At 42.7% G+C, this 24,638-nt stretch overlaps 1 protein-coding gene across 2 annotated transcripts in view; it reads left to right on the forward strand.

Moving 5' to 3' along the window:
* The window catches only part of LOC138300325 (solute carrier family 2, facilitated glucose transporter member 9-like), a 322,183-nt gene that overhangs the window by 192,728 nt on the left and 104,817 nt on the right, over nucleotides 1–24,638 (forward strand). For both annotated transcript variants that reach the window (XM_069239555.1, XM_069239554.1), the window contains exon 8: nucleotides 4,306–4,416. In XM_069239555.1, the coding sequence (XP_069095656.1) occupies nucleotides 4,306–4,416 (111 nt within the window). The remainder of the gene's footprint in view (nucleotides 1–4,305; nucleotides 4,417–24,638) is intronic.

A 24,638-nucleotide genomic window follows, 5' to 3' on the forward strand; every position in this document is an offset into this window, starting at 1 on the left:
CCTTATGTCTCATCTGTGCCTAGCCAACATCTTGTGTGAACAGCTGGCACACCTGTCCAAGAGTACCAGTTCAGTTCCCACTCTGCTTTTCTATTCCAGAGTATGACAGCAGCTGCCAGGCATTTTAGAGGCAGCAGCACGGTTTTTCAGGTGCATTTGTAAGCACTGGGTGGAAGCCGGAGCTAGCAGCTGAAGTGGAGAGAGACACAAGTTTGACCTACTCTGTCAACATCATATTCATTTTAAACTGGAGGATATCGCTTGGATTTTGAAGAAAAATTCACTTTCTGTTTTGTTAAATTTCTTGCAAAATCACTCTCGAGCTCAATGTGTCTTTTCCCATTCACATTAGTTTCAGAAAGACCTAACTAGGTAATGCACTAGCCTCCTGCAATTAATGTCCCCAGGGTTCAAAGCTGAAGGAGCCACAAAGCACTCAAATAATGTCAATGCCACAGGGACCTCATTAACCAGGGCTCAGGGTAAAGGTTGTGCAATGGAAAGGTAGCCACAGTAAGCCTCCTTAAGTCCTTTGGTAGACTTGTTTCAGGAAGCAAAATCTAGTTCTGTGGAGGTGCTGCAGGTAAAGTCTAGGTACAACAAAATTATAGTTACAATATAGACGTCAGCGGCCAGTCAACCAATGTGGTGGTTATACAAAACTTTAATAATCACAGAGGAGAAATTACGTATATTATCAAGAAAGCTAGACTCAGTTTCAGACATGGAACAGCTTCAACCTTTCTTGACAAATCCATAGGAAGCATTCACCTCATCCTACTGAAAGCACATTAATAAAAATGTTTGAGACACATCAACATGCTTTCATAGACAGTTGTGGCACAGAAAACGTCACTCTATGGTTGACGTTACAGTTCAAATCTTGGAGAAAAATGCAAATTATGCATCTCAAACCAACTTACAGCTTCCTTTGATGTAGTTGACCATGAGATACTTATGTATTCCGTAGAAAAAATGATGAGGGTCAACAATACGTCCATTAAATGGATCAAATATTACTATAGTGACAAACCCAACTCCATAAAGATGGACAATAACGTCATAACCAGTACCCTAGGACTCCATACTGACACTTACGCCTTTTAATCTAGATGTGTAGCCTCTACATAAAGAACTGCGAGGTCACACCCCAAAAAAAATGCCAATACAGTGACGCAAACCTCCAGCTAAAAAGTTCAGAATGCCAAATGCACTTAAAGGGGTAGAGGGGTACCAACGATATGACTAATCCCTTGCTCTTAATAAACTTAGACCCAACAGAAATGCTACTTATCACCCTGAAATCAAATCGCGCACATGCATGCAATCCGAACTTTACCGCAAACCCATTTGGGCTCCACCCACTCTTACAAATAAAGTCAAATCTCTTGACTACGTACTACATGACCAACTCTCCATGCAAGGCACGTACATAGCACAGCAAAAATTACAGTGGCAAGTGTGCACTATACAAAATCGAAAATATCTTGTAACTGAATAAGATCTGCTACTGCAAACTCTAGTTCTTCTTGACTGGAATATGGAACTGCTTTGCTTGGGAGTGAAGGTATAATCTAGCCTGACTGCTGAAGGCTGTCCTGAACTTGGAAGCAAGATTAGTCCCCAACACCAAAAGGGGAGACTACATCTGCATTCTATACATTTTAAGCTGACCAGAATACTTTGCACAAAATCTAAAATCCACTGAGCAACAAACACTGTCGAAACACAGAAACCTATATAATATGATTCTGTACCAAAAAGGGACACTGGCTATCCTGTCTCTGGTGCAGTGCTGAAAATGTGGAAAAATATTCCCCCATAACTCAGGGCAGCACCTTTTTTACTTTTGCTTCAAAAATAGATGAAACTGTATCTATTAGACGGGATTTCGTCCTGCTCAAATAACATAAAAGTGGCCAACATTCGGCTTGGTGAGGGATCCCAAACATCACCTTCAGAGTCACAAGACTGGAGGTACTGTCTCTGCGAAACCATTTTGACCTATCAACGTCAACCAGCTCTCTTGAGTCTAAATTGTTCATATCCGGCAATTCTGTTCATTTAGTTTCTTTCTGCAATGTTTTATTGAAAACTCCACAACACTTTTCTGTCATTGATTTGTATGTATTGAACCAATTTGTCAAGCACTCTGATGCCAACAAAGACTTGGCCCACACACACTTTATCAAACTCAAAAACGATATCAAAATAAAGACAGTGTCAAACCGTAGAGTATGCTACAAAATACATATTTAAACAGTGGTGTAGAACAATGTAAAAGTAAACAGACCCCCATGGCTGTCCACATTGTAGAATGTTTGGAAATATTGGATGATTTTGCAGGTCAGCATAATAGCACAACTATGCAATTACAGAACTGTTGAAACCCTAAACAATGTTCACAGTGGTTACAGGAAGGTAAGCCTTCCGCCTCAGTTTATAGTGCCCGGTGGTGTTCATTCAAAATGGGGATACCACAATAGCTTTGGGCTCCTATGATTCTTGCTCATTGGCCCCCACATTCGAGGGTGGGTGGCCTGCTACAACGACCTGGGGGGAAATGGGTGCAGAGCCCCGAGGAATTAAGGAGTCTCAAAGACCACACTTCCTTTCATGATCTTTATAGCTGCAAAACAACCAGATGCTGGACCACTATAAGCTGAGAAGCAAAATATCGCAAGACGGTGCGGGGAGGAAGTCTTCTTGACAAGGAGAGTGCCTGTATGCACTTGTAGCTTTTTTTTCTTCTTAGGGAAGCCTTCCTCTGGAGAGGGGAGAGTGGGCTTCAAGATGTTTTGTCCATTTGTTGTGACTCCTAAGCAGGTGAGGTGGGACCACACACTACACACCTCACCCCTCCCCCCCCCCCCCCCCTAAAAAAACCTCTCTTTTGACACCTGGACAGGCGACTAGCAGAGCTTCAGCAGGGGGCTTTAGGCGTTCTTACTGTCTAGGAGGAAACGGTCAACATTCAGCTGCATGTTCTGGAAGCATTAATAGCAGCGTCCTTACAGGTTCAGGATGCAAGTGTTGAGCAAGTTGTGGGGACACTCTAGCTTATAAGATCACCCCTAGTCAGGTGATTGTGACTTTCTCCCAATCGCAATAAGTGCATCCTCTTAATTCAAAGGGTGCAGCCAGTGTGGTTGGGCAATAATTTCCCTTCCCGATAAAGAGTCTTTAGAAGGACCTCTTCCCAGAATGCAATGCTGTTGTTACTGCCTAAATGCGAGGTATGCATTCCAGGTAGCTTCGTTACCAGGTAACCTTATGAAGTTACGTTCAGACACCACAAGATACAAAGTGCAATGGAGTAAGTAGTGTTTGGTGGAATTATTCACCAACACCTCTGAGTAACCCTAGCGTCAGGTGCACCATTAGCTAAGGTTATCCTCATATTGTTTCAGAACATCTCAGACTTTCAATAAGAAATGAATTCAGCGGGGCCCCCATGCACTCCAAATCTCACCCTTATTTACATGAGGATGCCAGTAAGCAGCGCCAATGCGTGCTGCAATATATTCAGACAGATGTATGTTACCAACAGCAAAAGTCTGTGTAGAAGTGATTAAGGGAGCTTGCCCCTTAAGAATTTTGAAGAGGGAGATCAGTTGAGTGCCACCAAAAGCGTGAGCCTGAGGATCATCCGTTTGCAGTTTGCAATGTCCCTTAGGATCACCGGCCCCATAAACTGTTGCTAGAAATCAAACTTCAGAGAAACATTCAATGACAACGGTAACATTTGGCAGCTTGGGTATCTGTGCAGGTTGCGGTTGACTTTCATCCTTAACACTTCTAGTGCTATTTGATTAACATGGTTTGATAATTGAGCAATATACGGTATAATGCTAGATTTTTATATTCAGTTTCTTTAGTGAACATATGTTCTCACTTTGGATGGCGCCTTTGGATCATGTTCTGCAACTGAACATGTTTATCCTACTTTATAAAGGTGTGCTAAATATCCTTTGAAGAAACCTGTTTAGTTGCATTAAAATATTACATAATCCTAAAATTGTGGTCATGTTTTATCATTCACACAGTGAACTTATGAACATGTTAGAGTATTGTAAAATACGAAAGCTACTGATGTTACTAATCCTAATATGTTTTTGATGATAGATCCCACACGTTGTTTCTTCATGCTAATTGAAGCACTGCACCACTCTGTGGCTGAAACTAGAAGATGAATTGTGTTAATATTCTGCACATTTTTTCTTCTTTTTTGGCAATTTAGTTATAAAAGAAGTTGGGAGAACAAATTAATTGTTCTTTATTTTTAAATTCCTTTTGTCATTTCAGATATGGTTTTACACCAATTCCATTTTCGAAAATGCTGGGGTTCCTCTAGATGAGATTCCATACACAACCGTGGGGACTGGAGCCATTGAGGTCTTGGCTGGATTTATTGGTGTAAGTTTTTGCATCGTGGTGAGGGTGTGAGGTCATTTTACTCTGTCACAGAGGACTCGCGATAATAATTTTAATTTGTCCATGGAATATTAATAGATGTAGGATTGATTGTGATGAAAGCACATGTTTCTTAGCCCCGTGATTTCATATTTATCCCTTAAAATATATATTAATGTTAACCACACTGGCAAGCCCACTTTCCTTGTCTAGTGTATATGTATATCTATATACATGCATATCTCTCACACACAATTTATATGCATATCATCTGCTCCTGTTACAGCAAGGTCTAAACATTCTGAGTGACATTTTCCCCATGGCCATCCAGAAAAGCCTGGTGTAAACAAATCACAACCACACAACGAAAACATGGGTTTGCCCATACCTTGCACAGAAACCTCTGAGGCTCACATTCATAAAAGTAAAGTAAGGATTCCAAAACCTTCTCCGGGTCCAGGACACCTTAAACCTCCCTGGTGGACTATATGTATGTATTTATGTAGGGGTGCTTATATAGTACCAACCTTTATAATAAAGGCCCGGAGAGTTACATTACGACCTTATCCATTAGGTATCAATCAGGAGACGTTTTGTTAGTTTTTCCAGGACTAAAGATGAGTCAGGGCTGTTCTGATGTCAATGGTTCAATTGTTCCATTTCATAGGTACCTTTCCTGATCTTTCTTGCATTTCCTTGTTTTTAGTCTGGTGATGTCTTGACTCTTTGTGTGGTGTAGTTCACCTTCTCGTGATGTGATCTGAAGTGGTTGTCAGAGAACAGGCTTCAAGTATTTTAGTACATCCAAAAGGACAACCCAATATGCCCTTGAAGGTCTGGGTGTAATCTGTAAAAGTAAGAAGGCGCTAACAAGGAAATTATGGAAAAAATGGTACTGTACAAGTTTATATGAAATCTGCGATGTTAGGTCATTTATTGATTTGATATTAAGTCCTATCTCAAACCAAGAATTACTCAAATTGAGAATGCAGGTGTAAACGCACATGAATTAGTGTATTCAGTGAATGAATCTAGATTTACATTCATCTGGGTACATGAAAAAATTCGCCATCAATACATAGACAAGGCAGACAGGCTTTTACAGTATTTACAGTAGTACCATCCAAATGTCCATCCAACAATAACAAACTTAAGTCCACAGTTTTCAAAGCAGGATTATTCCACTGTTCCACAAGAGAGAATACTGAGATGGGTTAGCGTCAACGCTTTGGTCCAAGCTGCAAATGTCAATTGGGCCATCTTCAGGACAGGTATATTATGTGAAGATACATGGTCGCTGTAGGGGAATTAATATACATATAATATAACACCTGCGGGGAATATGGGAGAGTGAAAGAAAGCACAGACCTCACCATAGAAGATTCAGTAGGGGAAGAACTGTACGTGAGAATCCAGCTGACTAAAACTGACACCAAAACATGAAGTGAAATACATATACATGCACAAACATAATGGGTGTAATAGTGCTTAATAAAATGCAGTGACACTTCAAGTCAAACCTACTCCATACTTAACTGAAAAACAAAAGATTCAAAGAAGTGTTGAGGTATTCTACAAGTGAGAAAATACTCTGAGGAAGACAAATAAATAAAAAAAATAAGGCAAGATAATTTTTGATTGAATTAGAATCAATGGGCAAATCAAAATATGCAAAAAGTTCACAATTGTGACCATATTAATCTGTCGTATAACAAAACTGGGCGATTGTACAATTCCCATGCTTAACCAGAGACTTCATACATGTGTTTAATTAAACTAAACCCTGGGAAGTTTTGAGTTACTTCCGACCGCGCTAAATGAGGCCAGTGATGACTAGGAAGTAGTTACTCAGAGTTCAGTTGCAACCCTAACACAATAGTTTCTGTGCTATAATAAAACTGAGTGTTTTTATAAATCCTATGATTGACCGAAGACTTAATACAAATATACAATTTCCCATACCTTAAAAAGTTCTAAAGTCTCAAGCCGCAGTCAATGAAGCCATTGATCAGATCATCTCTCACATATTGAGCCGACTTCTCTAAATTGAATGCGGAGGGAAAACGGTGCTCCAAACACCATCAATTTAGGTATAATGGCAGGCTGAAAGACTAGACCATACCATGACAGGAGCCATCTAACCAACCGTGGCCCATCCTTTAGGGTGGAGGGGCCACGCCCCCCCACCTTTTGCTCCTCATGAAGAGTGCCTGTCAGGCTGAGCAAAGGTCAGTCTCACAGACACTCTTCATTTTCAGATCAGGCAGCCAGGAGTGAGACATGAGTGATTTGCGCAAACTCCTGGCTGCCTGAGCTGAACTATGCTGGGCTGAAGAGGTCACAGCCCCTATGGGCGTGACCTCAGCTCTGCAAAGGTGCCTCGAGGCCCTTCCCCTTGGTGACAAGGGAAGTGTCACCCATTGACTTCGACCTGGGCACTTTAGGTTTAAGCCTGAAGCACCCAGGGTGAGGGTCAATCAGTGTCACCTCGTCACAGAGTGGGGTGGGGTCAGATGTCTCACTGACCCCATCCCACTCTGTAACGAAGTAGGGACTCCTGCCTTCCCCCACTGGCTGACCTAAGGTCAGCCAGTGGGGGAAGGCAGCAGTCCCAACCCCCTGGGACCTCCGAGCTGAAGGTAAGTGTGTGTGTGCGTTTTAAATGAATGTTTGGTGCATGCATGTATGTTTGAATGTTGATGAGGTGTTGTGAATGGATGTGTGTGCTTGAGTGAATGGATGCGAGTGTGCTGCCCACCCGCCCCCTCCTCCTAAAATTATTGGCCACCACTGCATCTAACTAGGAGGAAGTACATTGCGCTCCTGACCTAAATTAGAATTAAATGGACCTCAATACTGCTATTATGAAAAACGGAAGACCAAAATAATTAGATTCAAATATGGTGAGCTATAAATAGACAGTGGAAAAATCAAGCACCATCAATTGAGTAGGAACTAACCTCAACTAAAATGAACATAAAAAAAGGACTGACATGCCATCACTACACTGAGTCTCGTCCCTGTAAGGATAACTAATTTCAAAAGAATTTGACATGGAAAGCGGCTGTCCCCGTAGTGGACAGTTCAAGGGAATAAAATGGATACAATGAATCCATAACCACATTCTGACATCAGAAACATATGCTAACACAGGCAGTTTAATCCAATACTGTGTTTGAAATCAAATTTCAAATCATTTTGCTGAAAACCAATCAGCTGAATAGTGATTCCGAACAGGAATATATGATAAATATTTACAAGAAAAATTTGAGCTTGCGTGTGATACTTTTATTAGAGTATGTCATAACCTTTAAACCACACAATCACGCAGGTCACCAATCACAACATACAGAAACATAAATTAGCAGTGGTTGTATAATATACATGTATTGAGACATGCCTTAAAAAACAAAATAGGAAAACAAGTACATTTGTTACCAGCAGTGATATGAAATACATTTACTGGAGTGTCATACCAGTTAGGCAAAACAGCAAGTTCCCCTCAACAGTAGAGGCACAGAGGTTTGCACAAGACTGATGTGTGTTAAACAAATAGGGACAAGTATAAGAGCACACCCGTCACAGGACTGCAAATGTAGTCCATTCAATAGGACCACTGTCCAGTTTCAAGATCCACCGGTTCTCCTTAATGATGAGTAAGCAGTCTATATAAGTAGATCTAAGGGACATTTTAACAACATCAATCACCCACCATGATATGTCTTTTTCTGTGTATTGCATTTGTGTGAAGTATTCCACCATGGGTGCATGTTCTACCCTACACACCTAGATTGGTGTTGTATTATATGTTTCATGATAGAGTGGATAGTTTTGCCTATATAAGGCAGACCACATGGACAAATGATGCAGTAAATGACATGTGTATTCCATTTTGGGAAGTGTATCAAATAGAACTGGTGACCATGGATGTTAAATTATTTTACAGTTTTGGTGGTATTGCAGGCAATACATTGGTTGCATTTATAATGTCCTTGAACAGGAGTGAGGTGTAACATCTGTTGAATGTTTTGAGATAGTGGTTCAGAATATGCTTTTCCCAATCTATCCCTAAGGCTAGGTCCCCGTTTAAAAGCACCATCGTTTTTTCAGTGAAGATGGGATTAATGCCCAATAAACTCCAATATTTGCATACATTTTCTTGATCGTATCAGAAAGAATACAAATGTTGATTCACAAACAAGTTTTGAGAGTTGAGGGTGCTGTCTCTGTGGTTGTACCATGCTCGTTTTAGAGATTGTTTGATCAATCTGGATGGATATCCACAAACAATCAATTTATCTTTTAGTTTATTAGCATCATTAAAATAATCTCCTTTTTTAGAACAATTGCATTTCAGACGAAGAAATTACCCAAATAGGAGGTTATCCTTCAAGGACTGAGGATGATGGCTATTCTACCTCAACAGGTGCCGAGGTTTAGTGTATAGGGTACTGTGCAATTTATTGTCCTCTGTCTAAATTGTAATATCCAAAAAGTTAATCTCATAATTATTGTAATAAATAGAAAATCCCAGGTTGGGGTTACATATATTAATGCAGAAATGAAATTCCAAAGACATTGTGCAACCCCCTTTTTAGGGCAAATTTCATAAGATACAATCTAGTCCTATTGCTAAGCATGGTTTGGAATGAAGAACACATTAAACAAAGGAAGAATAAAAGCAAAAAATATATTACAATAATCTTAAGTATTTTCGAGTTTGCTTGCGCTTGCTGTAAGCATATTTTGATGTATGAAATATAAGGAATTCTTTCAGAGGCAATGATTTCATTATATATCACGGATGCATGCTCACATCCAAAAAATGTACAGTCCAGAATGTTAGTAACAAACAGTAGTAGTAATTGGCAGCTTGTGAGATTGTGAATACATTGCAGGGAAAAAAGACAAAGGTAGTGTTAGTACAAATGTGCAGATATGAAGTTTTGGGTTGATTATCTTGGTTGCAATATGATCTCATTATTGGTAGCTATTTCAAAGTTGTTCAAATTGAATATACTCTTAACTGCTTTCGATTTTGTATTATGGAAAATTGTCCAGATCTGTGGTGAGCTGGGACAAAGTACAGTAACAAATGGCTTGTAAATTGTGGAAATTTCATGTACTGCTGATCTCATTGTATTTACTGTGAAGGAAAAAGGTTTGTGCATAAGTATGCCTTTTAGCAAAGGGGAGAATGGAATCAGTATTCATGATGATCTTGGCCTGAGAATACTCCATTTAATGTATCTGACAGTCAGACAATCCTTTATTGGTTTGGTGTTTAAAGTTGAGGCAACCATAAATAGTCATGGGATAAGAATTATTTCTGAAAGGATATGAAATCGCAACAGATATTGCACATTAATTATTATCTTATCTATTATGACTCTTTTATTCATAAAATTGAATATTGCACATTGATTACTGTAGTCAGTTTTTACACATATCCTACAGCTCTGTATATTGCCACCAAATGAGGTCTTTACTCCTACCTGGTGACTAAAACCAAATACTTCAAATAGAAAAATATCATAAAATCAAAATACAACAGCATCAATATAGCTTTAAAAACTATTAAAATGTCTTAAAAAAATTATACCCAGTCATTTCATTCATGGGATTATAGAGGTGCACGAGCTTTCTCTATAGTATAGATGAATAAGTTACTTACCTTCGGTAGCGCTTTTTCTGGTGGATGCAGTAACTACCTGTGGATTCCTCACCAAAAGAATTCTCCCCTCGCGCCAACCTTCGACGGAAATTTCTTCTAGCTTTGCACGTCGACGATGACGTTACAATCGCCCGACTCCACGCAACGCCACATGACGTCATCTAGGCAATAAGAAGCCGCCGCCGACGTGCAGACGTCAGTTATCACCATTTTTTACGTGCCATAGAGGCGAACAGGTTCAACCTAAAGAGCACACACTAATCCAGAATAGACGAAAATAAAACATTTAATATAATAAAATATATATCAGTTATGAATGCTCAATTCGAGATAGAAATAAATATATATATGTACAATTCCAGTCCAAAATGTCCTTTTCACTATCTTAGATTGCAAAGGAAAAGTATATACAATGAATACGACCATATGCATGTGAAAGCTATATACATATATATATACAAGTCCAAGGATGCCCACCCAAAGAGATCCTGGTTTGACCAGTCAGGCAACGGGGAGGTGGGTGGGACCGTGAGGAATCCACAGGTAGTTACTGTATCCACCAGAAAAAGCGCTACCGAAGGTAAGTAACTTATTCTTCTGATGGATACACCTACCTGTGGATTCCTCACCAAAAGAATAGAGTCCCCAAGCAGTATAACCTCCGGTGGTGGGTGCCCGAATGGTCAAACCAAGAAATCTTGCAGCACCGAGCAAGCAAAATGGCCATCCCTCCTGACCTCAGAGTCCAAACAGTAATGCTTGGCAAAAGTATGGAGGGATGCCCAGGTCGCTGCCCTGCAGATGTCAGCCACAGGAACACCCCTAGCCAAAGCCGATGAAGCTGCCTTGGCCCTGGTGGAATGGGCACGAAGCCCCACAGGTGGATCTCTCTTCGCCAAAGAATAGCAGATCTTAATACATAGAATGACCCACCTGGATAGCGTTCTCTTGTGGACCGCTCTACCTTTCCTCTTCCCCACGTATCCAATGAAGAGCTGTTCATCCTGTCTGAACTCTTTCGTCCTGGCGACGTAGAAGCTCAGTGCTCTTCGCGGATCCAGCCGGTGGAGCCTCTCTTCCTCCTTGGATGGGTGCAGAGGAGGGTAAAAGGAAGAGAGAGTAATTGACTGCCCCAGGTGAAAGGGTGTAACAACCTTTGGTAGGAAAGCCGCCTTGGTCCTCAACACCACTTTGTCCTTGAAGAAGGAAAGGAATGGGGTTTCTACAGTTAGAGCCTGAAGCTCACTAACCCTTCTGGCAGATGTTATTGCCACCAGGAAGACAGTTTTAAATACTAGAAACCGTAAAGAACAAGAGTGCATGGGTTCAAACGGGGCCCCAATAAGAAAAGTTAAAACCAAGTTAAGGTCCCACTGAGGCATAACGAATGGCGTGGGCGGATACTTATTAGTGAGTCCCTTTAGAAACTTTAAAACAATTGGGGATTTAAAGAAGGATGGTTGATCAGGAAGGCACAGAAAAGCAGATAGTGCAGACAGATAACCCTTAACAGTGGCAACTGAAAAACCTTTCTGTGCCAAATAGAGCGCAAATGACAAAATGTCAGATAAACCAGCTCTTAAAGGATCTAAACTATTCTCTCCACACCAGCTTGTAAACTTAGCCCAACGAATTGCATAGATTGACTTGGTGGAGTGTCGCCTGGCAGATAGAATAACTTCCACCACATCTGGATGGAGAGAAAAGGAACTCAGATTGCCCATTGTTCAATCTCCAGGCATGAAGATGCAGGCTCTGGAGGTGGGGGTGTAGAATCTGCCCCTGCGAATGCGAGAGGAGGTCCACCCTGCAAGGGAGACGGAGCGGAGGGCACTGAGAGAGTTGGAGTAGGTCAGAATACCACACCCTTCTCGGCCAATCCAGAGCTATTAAGATGACTTGAGCTCGGTCCTGGCGGATTTTCCTGAGAACTCAAGGAAACAAGGGTATGGGGGAAACGCCTAAAGCAACTGACCCTTCCAGGACATCTGAAACGCGTCCCCCAGAGCTCCTTGCACCAGATACTGGAGGCTGCAAAACAGTGGGCACTGCGCATTCTCTCGAGTTGCAAACAGATCTATTTGTTTATATCCCAACATCTGGAAGATATACAGAAATAGATCTGGATAAAGACGCCACTCGTGGTCGACCGAGATGCGTCGACTGAGAATGTCTGCACGCACATTCAGGACTCCGGCCAAATGATGTGCAATCAAGCAGATCTTGTGGTCCTGAAGCCAGGACCAGAGTCGAAGAGCTTCTCTGCAGAGAAGATACGACCCCACTCCTCCCTGTTTGTTTATATACCACATTGCGGTCGTGTTGTCCGTTAGAACCTGGACTGACTGACCGCGAATGGAAGGGAGGAAGGCCTTGAGTGCCAGCCGTACTGCCCGCAATTCTAACAGATTGATGTGTAATTTCTGTTCTACTGGAGACCAAAGGCCTTTGATCTCCAGGTCCCCCAGATGAGCTCCCCACCCTAGAGTGGAAGCATCCGTTACCACTGAGGCCACTGGTGGGGGTAGCGAGAACAGCCTTCCTTGAGACAGGTTGTCGACCGCTGCCCACCATTGAAGATCCACTGCAGTGTCTCTGGAGATCTTTATCGAGTCCTCGAGATCCCCTTTGTACTGAAACCACTGCCTGCGGACGCACCACTGGAGAGCCCTCATGTGCCAGCGTGCATGAGTGACCAACAGTATGCAAGAAGCAAACAGACCGAGCAGACGAAGGACTTTGAGGATTGGAACTACCGCTCCATTTCGAAACATTGGAACCAAAGCCTGTATGTCCTGAACCCGCTGTGGCGGAGGAAAGGCCCGATTCAATGTCGTGTCCAATACTGCCCCTATGAACAGGAGGCGTTGAGAGGGCTCCAGGTGAGACTTGGGTACATTGACTGAAAACCCCAGGTCGTACAACAATTGGGTCGTCGACTGGAGATGGCACCGCACGAGCTCTGGAGTACTGGCTTTGATCAACCAATCGTCCAGATAGGGAAACACAGCGATCCCTTTTCTTCTGAGCTCTGCCGCTACCACCGCCATCACCTTCGTGAAGACTCGAGGTGCTGAAGTAAGACCAAACGGGAGGACCGCAAACTGATAATGTTGTGATCCCACCACAAAACGGAGATACTTCCTGTGCGATCTGAGGATCGAAATATGAAAATACGCGTCCTGCAAATCGACCAACACCATCCAGTCTCCTTCGTTCAACGCCAAAAGAACCTGTGAGAGGGTCAGCATTTTGAACTTTTCCTGTTTGAGGAACCAATTCAAAATCCTCAAGTCCAAAATCGGTCTCAGCCGACCATCCTTCTTGGGAATCAGAAAGTATCTTGAATAGCACCCCTGACCCCTCTCTTGCTCGGGAACCAACTCTATTGCACCTTTTTGTAATAGGGATAATACCTCCAGCTGGAACAGGAGAAAATGGTCTTCCGAACAGAAGGATGGGCGGGGAGGGAGGGTGGGAGGAAATTCCCGAAAGGGAAGAGCGTACCCCCTCTTCACAATGTCGATGACCCAGGAGTCTGATGTTATGACCTCCCACACTGGAAGAAAAAGGGTAAGTCTCCCCCTACTGGAGACGAATGGACAGGGAATGGTGGAGGACTATGGCTGCTTTCCTTGCTGCACCCCTCCCGAGGAAGAGGAAGAGGCAGAGTGCTGCAAGGTGGCTCCTCTCGAACGGACTCTGCCCCTGCCCCTGAAGGATCTGTAAGGCAGGGTAGAAGTAGTTTGTTGTGGTCCTTGCAGTCTTCCTCGAAAGGAACCACAACCAAATCCTTTAAATCTCTGAAAGCCTCTAAAGGTGGATGAGGCCGACGATTGGAGTCCCAAGGATCTAGCTGTCGCTCTGCTCTCTTTAAAACGTTCTAAGGCTGAGTCAGCCTTAGAACCAAAGACCTTTTCCCCATCAAACGGAAGATCAAGGAGCGTAGCCTGCACGTCTGTCGAGAAGCCCGATGATCTAAGCCAAGACTGCCTCCTAGAGACTATGGTCGTGCCCATAGCCCTAGCCACCGAGTCCGAAGTGTCCAAACCTGACTGGATTACTTGCGTCGCAGCCGCTTGAGCATCCGAAAAGAGTTGCAGCATCTCCTGTGACACATTAGGATGGCCCTTTGCCTCTTCAATAAGGGCATGTATGTAACGTCCCAGTATGCATGTGGCATTGGAAGATTTCAGGGCCATACTGCACGATGAAAATGTCTTTTTAGCAGTATGGTCCATCTTTTTCGACTCTCTAACAGCAGGAACCCCAGGAAACGAGCCAGGCGAGGATCTGGAGGAACATGAAGCTTGGACCACAAGGCTCTCCGGAGTTGGGTGCCTGGAAAGAAACACCGGATCCCCAGGCGCCGTCCTGTAACGCCGAGCCACCGCTCTGTTGACCGCAGCGGTGGATACAGGTTTCATCCAAATATCCTTCATAGGGTCCAGCAGAGCCTCATTGAATGGAAGAAGAGGCTCAGCAGAAGCAGATGTCGGATGGAGGACCTCTGTCAATACATTTCTCTTAATCTCCGCGGTTGGAAGAGTAATATCCCAAAAGTCCGCAGCCTTACGAATGACCTTATGGAAAGAAGCTGCTTCCTCTGTGATCTCTCCAGGAGAAGCTAGATCCCATTCCGGGGTAGTGTCAAGGCCACTAGCCGAGTCCAGACCCTGGAAGTCACCTGAGGACTCTACAACTTCTCCTTCCTCCAGGTGTTGCTTCGTGTACTCCTCCTCTTCCAAGAGACGAAGGGCCAGGCGCCTTGATCTAAGTCTGGACTCCAAGCCTGGAGTCGATAAGGCGTCAGCTGACGCCGAAGATCTCCGTCGGCGCCGAACCTCGGATTCGTCCGAAGCCGGAGGCTCCGGCTCCACAGCGTTCTTGGACGTCGATGGGATCCGAGGCAAATCCGACGGCGCCGTAACAGGTGTAGCCATCCTGATCGACATCTTAGGCATCGGCGCCGCTTCAGACGCAGCAGACATAAACGGGGTGAACGGCGCCGACTTGAAAGACGCCGGAACACCCAAGTCGTAGGCCAAAGGACCAGACGGACCTGCATGACTTCCACCCGGTGCCATGGAAGCAAAGATGTTAAACATAGTGTTCAAAAAGGCTGCAGGATCCGATCCCGGAGTCGGGAAAGCCGGGTACTGTTGCTGCTGCACCGGCGCCGGCAAAGCTGCCGAAGAGGGTCCAGGTAACTCCTGGCCACGAGAACCTTCAGGCCTCTGGGGAGGCTCGACCTCAAAGACCGACCCAGGTGACGTCGGGGTCGCTGGAGGTGGAGGGGTGACGGTCAGGCTTATCTCCCACGTCGGACGATGCTGAGTCGACGGAGAAGCCGATCTAGACCTGGACCGTCCTTTGCTCGATCGGCGCCGAGATCCATGACGGCGCTGAGAGCCACTATGGTGATGACGAGACCTAGAGGATCTCGACGAAGACTCCCTCCTATGATGCCTCTCTTTCTTCTTCTTGGACCGGGCCAAGAATAACTTCGCCTCTCTTTCTTTGAGTGCCTTAGGGTTCATGCGCTGGCACGAACCGCATGCCTCGACCTCATGATCAGAACTAAGGCACCAGAGGCAGTTTTCGTGGGGGTCGGTAACCGACATCCGACCCCCGCATTGGTTACAAGGTTTAAAGCCGGATTTTCTAGGCTGCGACATCGTAACCGTCCGTTGGTAACAGTAGCTCCCTGTGAGCCTCGAAGATACAACCGTTATTCGGGCACGGAAAAAGGGAACTGACGTCTGCACGTCGACGGCGGCTTCTTATTGCCTAGATGACGTTGCGTGGAGTCGGGCGATTGTGACGTCATCGTCGACGTGCAGAGCTAGAAGAAATTTCCGTCGAAGGCTGGCGCGAGGGGAAAATTCTTTTGGTGAGGAATCCACAGGTAGGTGTATCCATCAGAAACCTTTATTAATAAAGAGTGAATTAAGGGACTTTATGTGCAGAGTGGGGCAAAAAACACAAAAATCCTGTATTCCCTGTGAACAAACATTACCATATTTGCTTGTGTCTGCTAATCCTCCCATGCTTCTGTAATGCATCTTAACAGTTACATTTGCAGTCTTACAAGCAGTAATACTCATCAGACTCTGTGCTCTATATTTCATATCAAATAAGGTTGTATCCTCCTCATCATACAGGACCACAAAATTATATTGTATCTGCTATTGGCATGAGAGGTAGCCATGTCTATTCATGTGAAGAGCTTGACTAGACTTTTTAAGAAAAACCTTGAGTTCCATCATAGATATCGATTCTAACACTTGTAATGTTAAATTAAAATAGTCTAAAGCCACATAAAAATTCCTCCTTAAAATACTCTTGCCTTTGCTCGATATCGACCTCCTTCCAGAGTAATCTCCTTAGAGACGTCACATCTGATTGAATCAATCTAAGGACCATTCGTAACACTGCCCCACGCCCTTGACAAAACTGCTTACAAGTCCTAATTCTAAGCAAAGGGTGGCAGTTTAGGCTAGGGTATTCTAGCTGCATAGTCTCATAGCATTTTTCACTCAGCCAGGTTCTTAAAGGACCACTTCTTAACAGGAATGACTTCTGCCCATATAGTATAGAGGGCAAGATTTGTATGCAATATAACTGAATCAAAAAGACCATGGGCACTAAAGAAAGATCTCAGTCTATTTGTGTGGCTTATTACTTTAATGTGTAAATGAGAAATAAGATTTATATCAGATAAAGTAGAACTAAAAATTTTTACTCAAATATGCACAGGACTTAACTATTTCTGACATCGGGTGCGACATATACTTTTTGTTCACGCAACGTTTGATGCTAAAAATTAAATTTTTCTTTTTTAAATTTTTATTTTTGTAAAATGAACTTCGGCAAAGGATTTGAGCAGATCCAGTCTTTTTTTTGTAGTCCTCTGGGATTTAGGTCTAATATCACTGTCATCTGCATTCAGGAGATAAGGTATATCCTCATCTCCTATCTTGGAGGGACTCCCCTACATGTGGAAAAAACTTTAGGAAGACTTACTACATATAGGGAAAACAATGGGGGTGCTAACAGATAGCCTTGTTTCAGCCCAGTCTTTGTTGGTATCTTATCTGGAAGTCCTTGATTTCCTCCTAATAATGCTTGGCACTATGTCGAGAAATACAAGGCTGCTATTATGTGGAGTAAAGACCTAGGAATTCCTAATGTAGCAAGTTTCTTCCATAGTGTGGGTCTATCAAGTCGATCAAAAGCAGTAGAAGTCACTAAAAGGTGCATTAGTGCGTTGAACTCTTGTCTTTACATACTTCTTTGTGATAACGTGCATGATAGAAATAATAACCAGGGTAGCACAGTTAGACCTAAAACCTGCTTATTTCTTAGGGAGAACACCCTTATCAGACACCCATTCTTGCAGATGGTCTATTAGACTTTTAGCAAAGTCCTTTCTTGTAGCATCTAAAAGTGCTATTTTGCGATAGATACTCCGAGAAGTCCTGTCACACTTTCAGGGGTACGATCATGCTTCCTTGCCAAGATGTGATGTAACTATTCCCTTCTCATAATAATATTTAAATATTGAGGCAAGGAAGAGAGACCTAAATGAAGGCTTTTTTATATATATATATAAATAACAGATTTGACTGGGTCCTGTAGCACACTCTAATACCAGGTGTTTTCAAAGTTGTTATAGGTGCTGCCGAGGGAGAACCATATTCACCGGTATAGATGCTGTTAACAACTGCCATTGCGATATCCAATTCATCAATGTTATCATTAACAGCATACAATTAATTCAACTACTGTGCCCCAGATGTACTGTTTTATAACTGATGGACTAACGCCTTCCTATTTCCACAGGCTTCTGCTGCCAAAGACAACAACTTCCTGTTATGTTTGGTGACAGCTACCTCTCATTGCTATCCATTTTGAATCTGCCAGGCTTTGTGTATAGATTGCTTTATACCTGCTTTTATTTTTTTAGGGACTTGGGGCCGATTTATAACTTGGCAGATGGATTACTCCATCACAACAGTGATGGATATCCCATCCACCAAAATCTTAACCCCATTGAATATAGTGTGATTTAGATTTCAGCAGATGGGAAATTTGTCACTGTTGTGACAGAGTAGCCCGTTCATCGAGTTCTAAATCAGGCCCTTAATTATTTTGTCCCTTACTGCAGAATGAAACAAGAATTGGACTCTGGTCAATTGTTTTATGACCTTTTCAAAATCTAACAAATGTTGATTCTTGGTGATGGTCTATGTGCAAATTCGTGAGCTTAGCAGAACTAACCCTTGATGCCTCAGATTTCTTCCTCACAAATGTTTCCACCTACAAACCATACTTTTTGTAAAGGGCAGCCTGATATGGACCTTAAATCTTCAATTGCTTTCCTGAGACCATTTTTAAGGCGTCTACCCTACCCCCTTTCTAGTGGGTATGCCCATTACTAGTATTCAATGAAAAGTATACTTCCTGTTTTTTGTAAAGGGAAATTTCTTCACAGATGTGTCCGCTTTAAAAGGATAATAGTATGGTCACTCAATGAGTTGTCAATTACCTTAACATTTGAAAGTAACCCAAACAAAGGAAAATACACAATTCTATAGCCTAAAATCATTGTTTATAAGTAAATTTAACTGAAATATCATTCTCGATTCTCCCAGTGGAGATTAAACAGTTATTTTTCCTTAAAAGAAAATCTAGAAGCATGTGTCCTCCTGCATCTGACACATTTGTGACTGTAAAAGGGGTGCTTGGAATATTTAAAGCTTCAAGTTTTTCAGAATTCAAATCCCCTACCATAAAAAAAATCCATGCCCCCTCATTCTTAGAGATCGTATGTGACAAACAGGAGAAGAGGTGCTTTGCTAGAGAGCTATTTCATATTCCTTGGGATATATAATTTCAACAATTAAACATTTTGCACCATGTGGGACTATAATGCTCTGTAAACATTGTACCAAATTGGAGGCATGCAAGAAGCTTGAATAATTACATACATGCTCTGTGTTTGGGAAATATTTGGATTTCCCAACTCTCATGCCCCTACATAATGTCCTTCAGGCTGTAAAGCAGTGACATATTTTTTATGGAACATTTTATTTCCACCTTTGTTCTAGCAGATGAAACCAAGATTCGGGATGGAATCCAAGTCTATACTTAGGCCAATATTGGGAATGTCATCCAAATCTATGCCACAGCAGTTGATAACAATTTAATGTTTTAGAAAGCCATTGTTAACTCTTGGAATCCTGTAGTTCTACTGCAGCAGATTTTTCATCTGAGGAAAAACATCACCTCTCTCCCTGTTAGATCTAAAGTGACAACAGTATTCTGTACTTGGGTTAGAGAAATAGATTAGTTGATGGCCTGGGTTGGGCTAAAAGAAAAGGTTTCTCCTATTATTAATGCAGTCACATTGAGTGCAATCTTACTCCTAGTTGGGGAAAAGTGGTACAAAATCTATACCTCTACATCAAAGAAATCAATTCTCCAGCACTGGCCTGGCTATAAATGCAGAGAAGAATCTTACCGTTGTTTGCGGGCCTGGGTGCATTTCATAAATAAATGTAGACTGACTGTATGCCACTGTTCCTTATTAATACTAAAAACTGCATAACAATATCAATCTCTTGGAACGATGGAGTGTGTTATACTATGTGTATATTTTAAAGTTGAGGACTTAAAGGAGCATGCCTAATGATTTTGACCTTCTGCAACACTGTTTGTTCCATCACTTCTTTATTGGTTTTGTTACAATTAGATTTCACCGGCTCTGAATTCTGTGAATTTAACACAAAAGGGGCCCTTAGGCCTGATAGATTTAGCTGGAAAGCCTGGACGGAATCTTCCAGGATATTACATGAGGCTTGACACCCCAAGTTAAGTTGTGGAGATTGGTTTAAGAACAAAAGTGAACAAGGAGTACTAATAAAGAGGTTAAGTCCAATATTTGCTGATTTTTCCATAGATGATTCAGGGACAAACTTTGTAGTGTCGAAGACTTGGAGTTGTTTACTGAATACACCGATAAGGTCCCAAATTCTTCCATCAACCTTTCCACCCTCTGGATAGTCTGGGCAGGGTCCGATGTATAAATAACCAGATCATCTGCATATAAGGCAATCTTATTGCTATAATGCAGAGAACGAAAGGGGATTACCTGGGCATCCCTTCTGAGTTGCTGGCAAATGGCTTGATGTAGATATCAAAAAGGAATGAAGACAAGGGACACTCCTGCCACATACCTCTACGAATATCAAAACTCCTAGTCAATAACCTGTTGAGCAAAATTCAGGCAAATAATTCTCATACACTCTCCAAAGGGACAGAATAAAAGCAGTACTAAAACCCAGTACTGCCAAGACCTCCAAAAGATAAACCTAACACACTCGCCCAAATGCCTTGACAGCATCTATTGTGACCACTGCGAGGGGGGTCGCTTGAGAGGTGGCCAAGTCAATACATCCAATCAACTTCTGAATAAGCTCATGGATCTGTAAGTTTGGCACAAAGCTCTTCTGATCTGGATGTATTCATTGAGGGGCTAGCTTGGCCAGTATCCTAGCCACAATACTCAGAAAACCTTGTAATCTGCATTTAATAAGGATATTAGTTGATAAGAATCAGCCTTCCTGGAGTCTTTGGAGGGCTTTAAAATCAATGTAATTGTGTCTTCCTTCCATGAAACGGGAATGTGCCCCTTGCCCTGGGTGGTATATAGCCTACATGGCTTGTTCTAGTCCAAGGGGCTTTGATTTAGTTGTCCTGCATCCCTTGATTGCAAGTTTGCTGCCTGGGCGTAATTTTCTTTTAGTCATATTGAAGTAAGGGAAATGGGTCCGCTAAAAGCAACAAGAGAGGCAGTTATTTACACTCAAATATTTTGTTTACTCTAATCCTTTAATTGGGAACAATTGAATCAACAACTATATGATGAGCCCCTCCTTAAAAGGGGATTCCAGGTGTATCCCCTGAACGCTATCTTTCATAGATATAATTGCCACTTGCCATAACAGCACATAGGCTGTAGAGACCGCTGGGTGTTATTAACCCACCACTCCTTGGCTATCTAGGCTGTGTAAATATCTAATATTGTCAGTGCCTATACCCGCTGCCCACATACTGCATCAACATCTACAAATCACACAATGATCTCCCCTCACCTGCCTATATCCTCTGATGCAAGCATTGTTGGTAAACGTAGGGAGAGGGAAGCCCTTTGTCTGCTTTTGACCAACTCTGTCCTTCAGCCAAAGCTTTGTCCCACTCCGTCTGCAACCTCTAGGCCAGCTTGTTCATTAGTGAGGAATAGTAGGCAGGGTAGGGGCGGACACAAGTGTGTAGCATAGCCACACCCAGTCGCCTCCAAAGACTCCGTTACTGCACTCTCCTCCTTTCTCCCCCTCCCTTTTTCCCCGAGTATTACAACTCAACAAAAGACAGCCGGAACAGGAGACATGAAGTCACTCTGGGCACAACAATGCACAGGCTGATTCCCACTTCCTCTGCAAGCAAGCAGCCAAGTCAGCTGATATACAACATTTTCTAGCTGTAGTGTCAAGAACTTTCAGTTCTATTAAGGAATGAAAAGCAATGAAAACACTAAAAACAGAAAACTACGTTTCCCAAAATCCCCATTAGTCCATAACACTGTCCAATCATAGATAACCCTTGTATATAAATGTCACCATCCACGAAATTCTTCCTCTTTCTTTGCGATAGATGAAGTCCAATACTGCGTCATCAACTGAAAGAACACGGAACCACAACTTCTTGATGTTGCGTCAACAGGCCTCCAACCTTTGCAGAAGATCAGAACTGCTCCTCGTATCTCACAAATTCTTATCCCCATCAAGAATAGAGGACAAAATAAAACATTACTAAAATGGTTCTCATACCTTGAATAACGGGTGGGAATTAAAATATGTACAATTTTATATATAGAATTCTTGACATTAATGTTACATCACTTTAGTCAATTGCATAAAATATTCTATTAAATTGCTTTAATGTAAACCAGGAAGGGTGGGATAATCCTTGCTTCCTTGTCCTTAAGAGAATTGAAAATTCTTGACGTGACAGCTAGAAAATTTTGTATTTTATGTCCGGACCAGAGGCTTCGGATTATGCTTGTTAAAAGTTGATTTATTATAACTGGAGCCACATCAACAATAGATTTATGGTAAAATACTTAAAAGAAGAGTTGGTTGACCAATCAGCCGCTGCCATAATGTCCTCTAAGCGAGAACCTGTCGGAAAAGGCCTTGAAAGCCATAGCTCCCCTGACAAAATGAGCGCCAAAATTGGAGGTATCTATCCTAGCTTCATTCATTAACCATTTAATCCACCTAGCCAAGGTAGCTGACATTGGACCAAAAGGTTTTTGTAATGAGATGAGTAGTTGACCCTGGAAGTCTCAGCGAACTTCCAGAGTGGACTCCTCGTACACTTTCAAACATGAACCACACACAATTTTTTTTTTGTTTGATGTGGAAAGGCAGGGTAAGAAACACATTTAGAATCTGTTTTCGTTCTTTTAGAAATGGTAACAGATACTCCAGAAGGAGTAAATACTCTACCTGCCAAATCCAACACTTTAACATCTGAAACTCTTCAACAGGATATTAGGCAAAAAAGGACCGTAAGTTTTGCTGCTAACTGTTTACGTGTGAGATCTTCGTTGCAAGGCCAAGCCTTCAGAAACTGTAATACCCCATCAACATCCCAAAGCACAGAATATTTAGGTTTAGGAGAATTAACCATAATACCACGCAATAGCCTACAAACTAATGAATGCTCTCCCACTTATTTACCCTCAATACGGGGATGTCCTGCTGATATAGCCAACCTAAAATTGTTGATTGTTCTATATGCCAAACCTTGGGCTGCTGAATCCTAGAGGAAATAAATTCACAATAATGCAAATGTATGGCCCCAAGGGATCGACACTATGTTCACTACACCAACTGGTCCATCTTTTTCAAGGAGATTTGTACTGTTTGAGTAGAAGGGGACCAGGATTGGGACAGTAAGAACAAAGCCTTGTCTGAAACTCCAGACACTTGCCAACGGTTCCTGAAAGTCTCCATGCCATGAGGGACACCTGTCCCGTCACTATTAAGGGATGAGGTAACCCTGCTGGGACCAGCAACAGAGACCAATGTGAAGAGATTCAAATCTGAGGGACAGATGAGATTTCCATCGCCACTGGGAACAATGGCTGAGATTTCCAAAGCGGAGTCACAAGGGCCAATTCCGCTGATTGTCTCCTCACCTGAGACAGTACTCTCTGAATCATGGAGAACTGCCATCTCCCCTGATTGAAGGAAAGCATCCAACCCCATTGCCAGAGAGTCCGGTCTCCAACTGAAGAACCGAGGAAGTTGTGCGTTCAGGCGTGAGGCAAAAAGATCGATGGAACATGGACACCAAATCAGATTGAGTCTGGAAAACATCTGAGGGTTCAGTTTCCAGTCACTGCCGTCCCTCAGGAAATGAGAGTTCCAATCTGCAAACAGGTTGGACCTGCCCGGAATGTACTCCGCCACAACAGAAATCTGATGTGGGAGACAATACTCCTAAAATTCTTTGGCTATCATTACCAGCACTTGGGACCTGATCTCCACCAAATGGTTTATATACTGTACTGCCGAAATATTGTCCAAGCACAGCAGAATGCAGCAACTCAAATTTTGAGGGGATAGGGACAGAATCTCAAACGATCCCACCAAGAGTTCCAGGCAATTTATATGAAGTCTTTTCTCCTGAGCGGACCATCTTCCCCCTGTTTTCACTGTGCCGCAATGGGCTCCCTATCCCTAAAGGCCGGCATCTGACTCTTTCATCATCTCTGGAGTGGCTGCAAACATTACTTTGCCATTCCAAGCATCCATATGGTTCAACCATCAAGAGATCTCTGCTTTGGCCTCATCGGAAAGCTGGATCTGTTCCAAATAAGATAGACTCTTGCGAAGGGGTAGGATCTTCAAGCTTTGTAAGGCCCGATAATGGAGGGGTCCCAGGAAGATCTCTTGAATGGAAGAGGCCAGAAGGCCGACTAGGCGAGCTAATGTTAAAATGATATATTTGAAGAGTCAAGGGCTCTCCTCAACTCTTTCTTGATAGAGGTTATTTTCGAAAGTGGTAATAGAAGTTGTGCTTTGATAGAGCCCAAGAATTCTATGTTCTGAGAAGGAATCAATACCGATTTCTCCAAATTGATGAGGAAACCTAAGTCTTGGAGAAAGATGATGGTCCATGATAGATGCGTCACAAGAGTCTTTTTTTGGATTGGGCCATGAGCAGGATGTCGTCCAGGTAAATAATCAGATGAACACCCCTCTCTCTGAGGGATTGAACCACTGGTCGTAAGAGCTTGGTGAAACACCACGGGCGAATGAAAGACCGAATGGGATAAACTCATAACATTGATCTCTCCAGAAAAATTGGAGAAATCTTCGATGTAGCCTGAAAATTGGGATGGTTAAATAAGCGTCCTTGAGGTCTAGCCGCACAAGATAGTATTTTTCTTGTAGCAAGTCTCTTAGAAGATGGA

The sequence above is a fragment of the Pleurodeles waltl genome, chromosome 6 (assembly GCF_031143425.1).
Source record: "Pleurodeles waltl isolate 20211129_DDA chromosome 6, aPleWal1.hap1.20221129, whole genome shotgun sequence".
NCBI lineage: Eukaryota > Metazoa > Chordata > Amphibia > Caudata > Salamandridae > Pleurodeles > Pleurodeles waltl.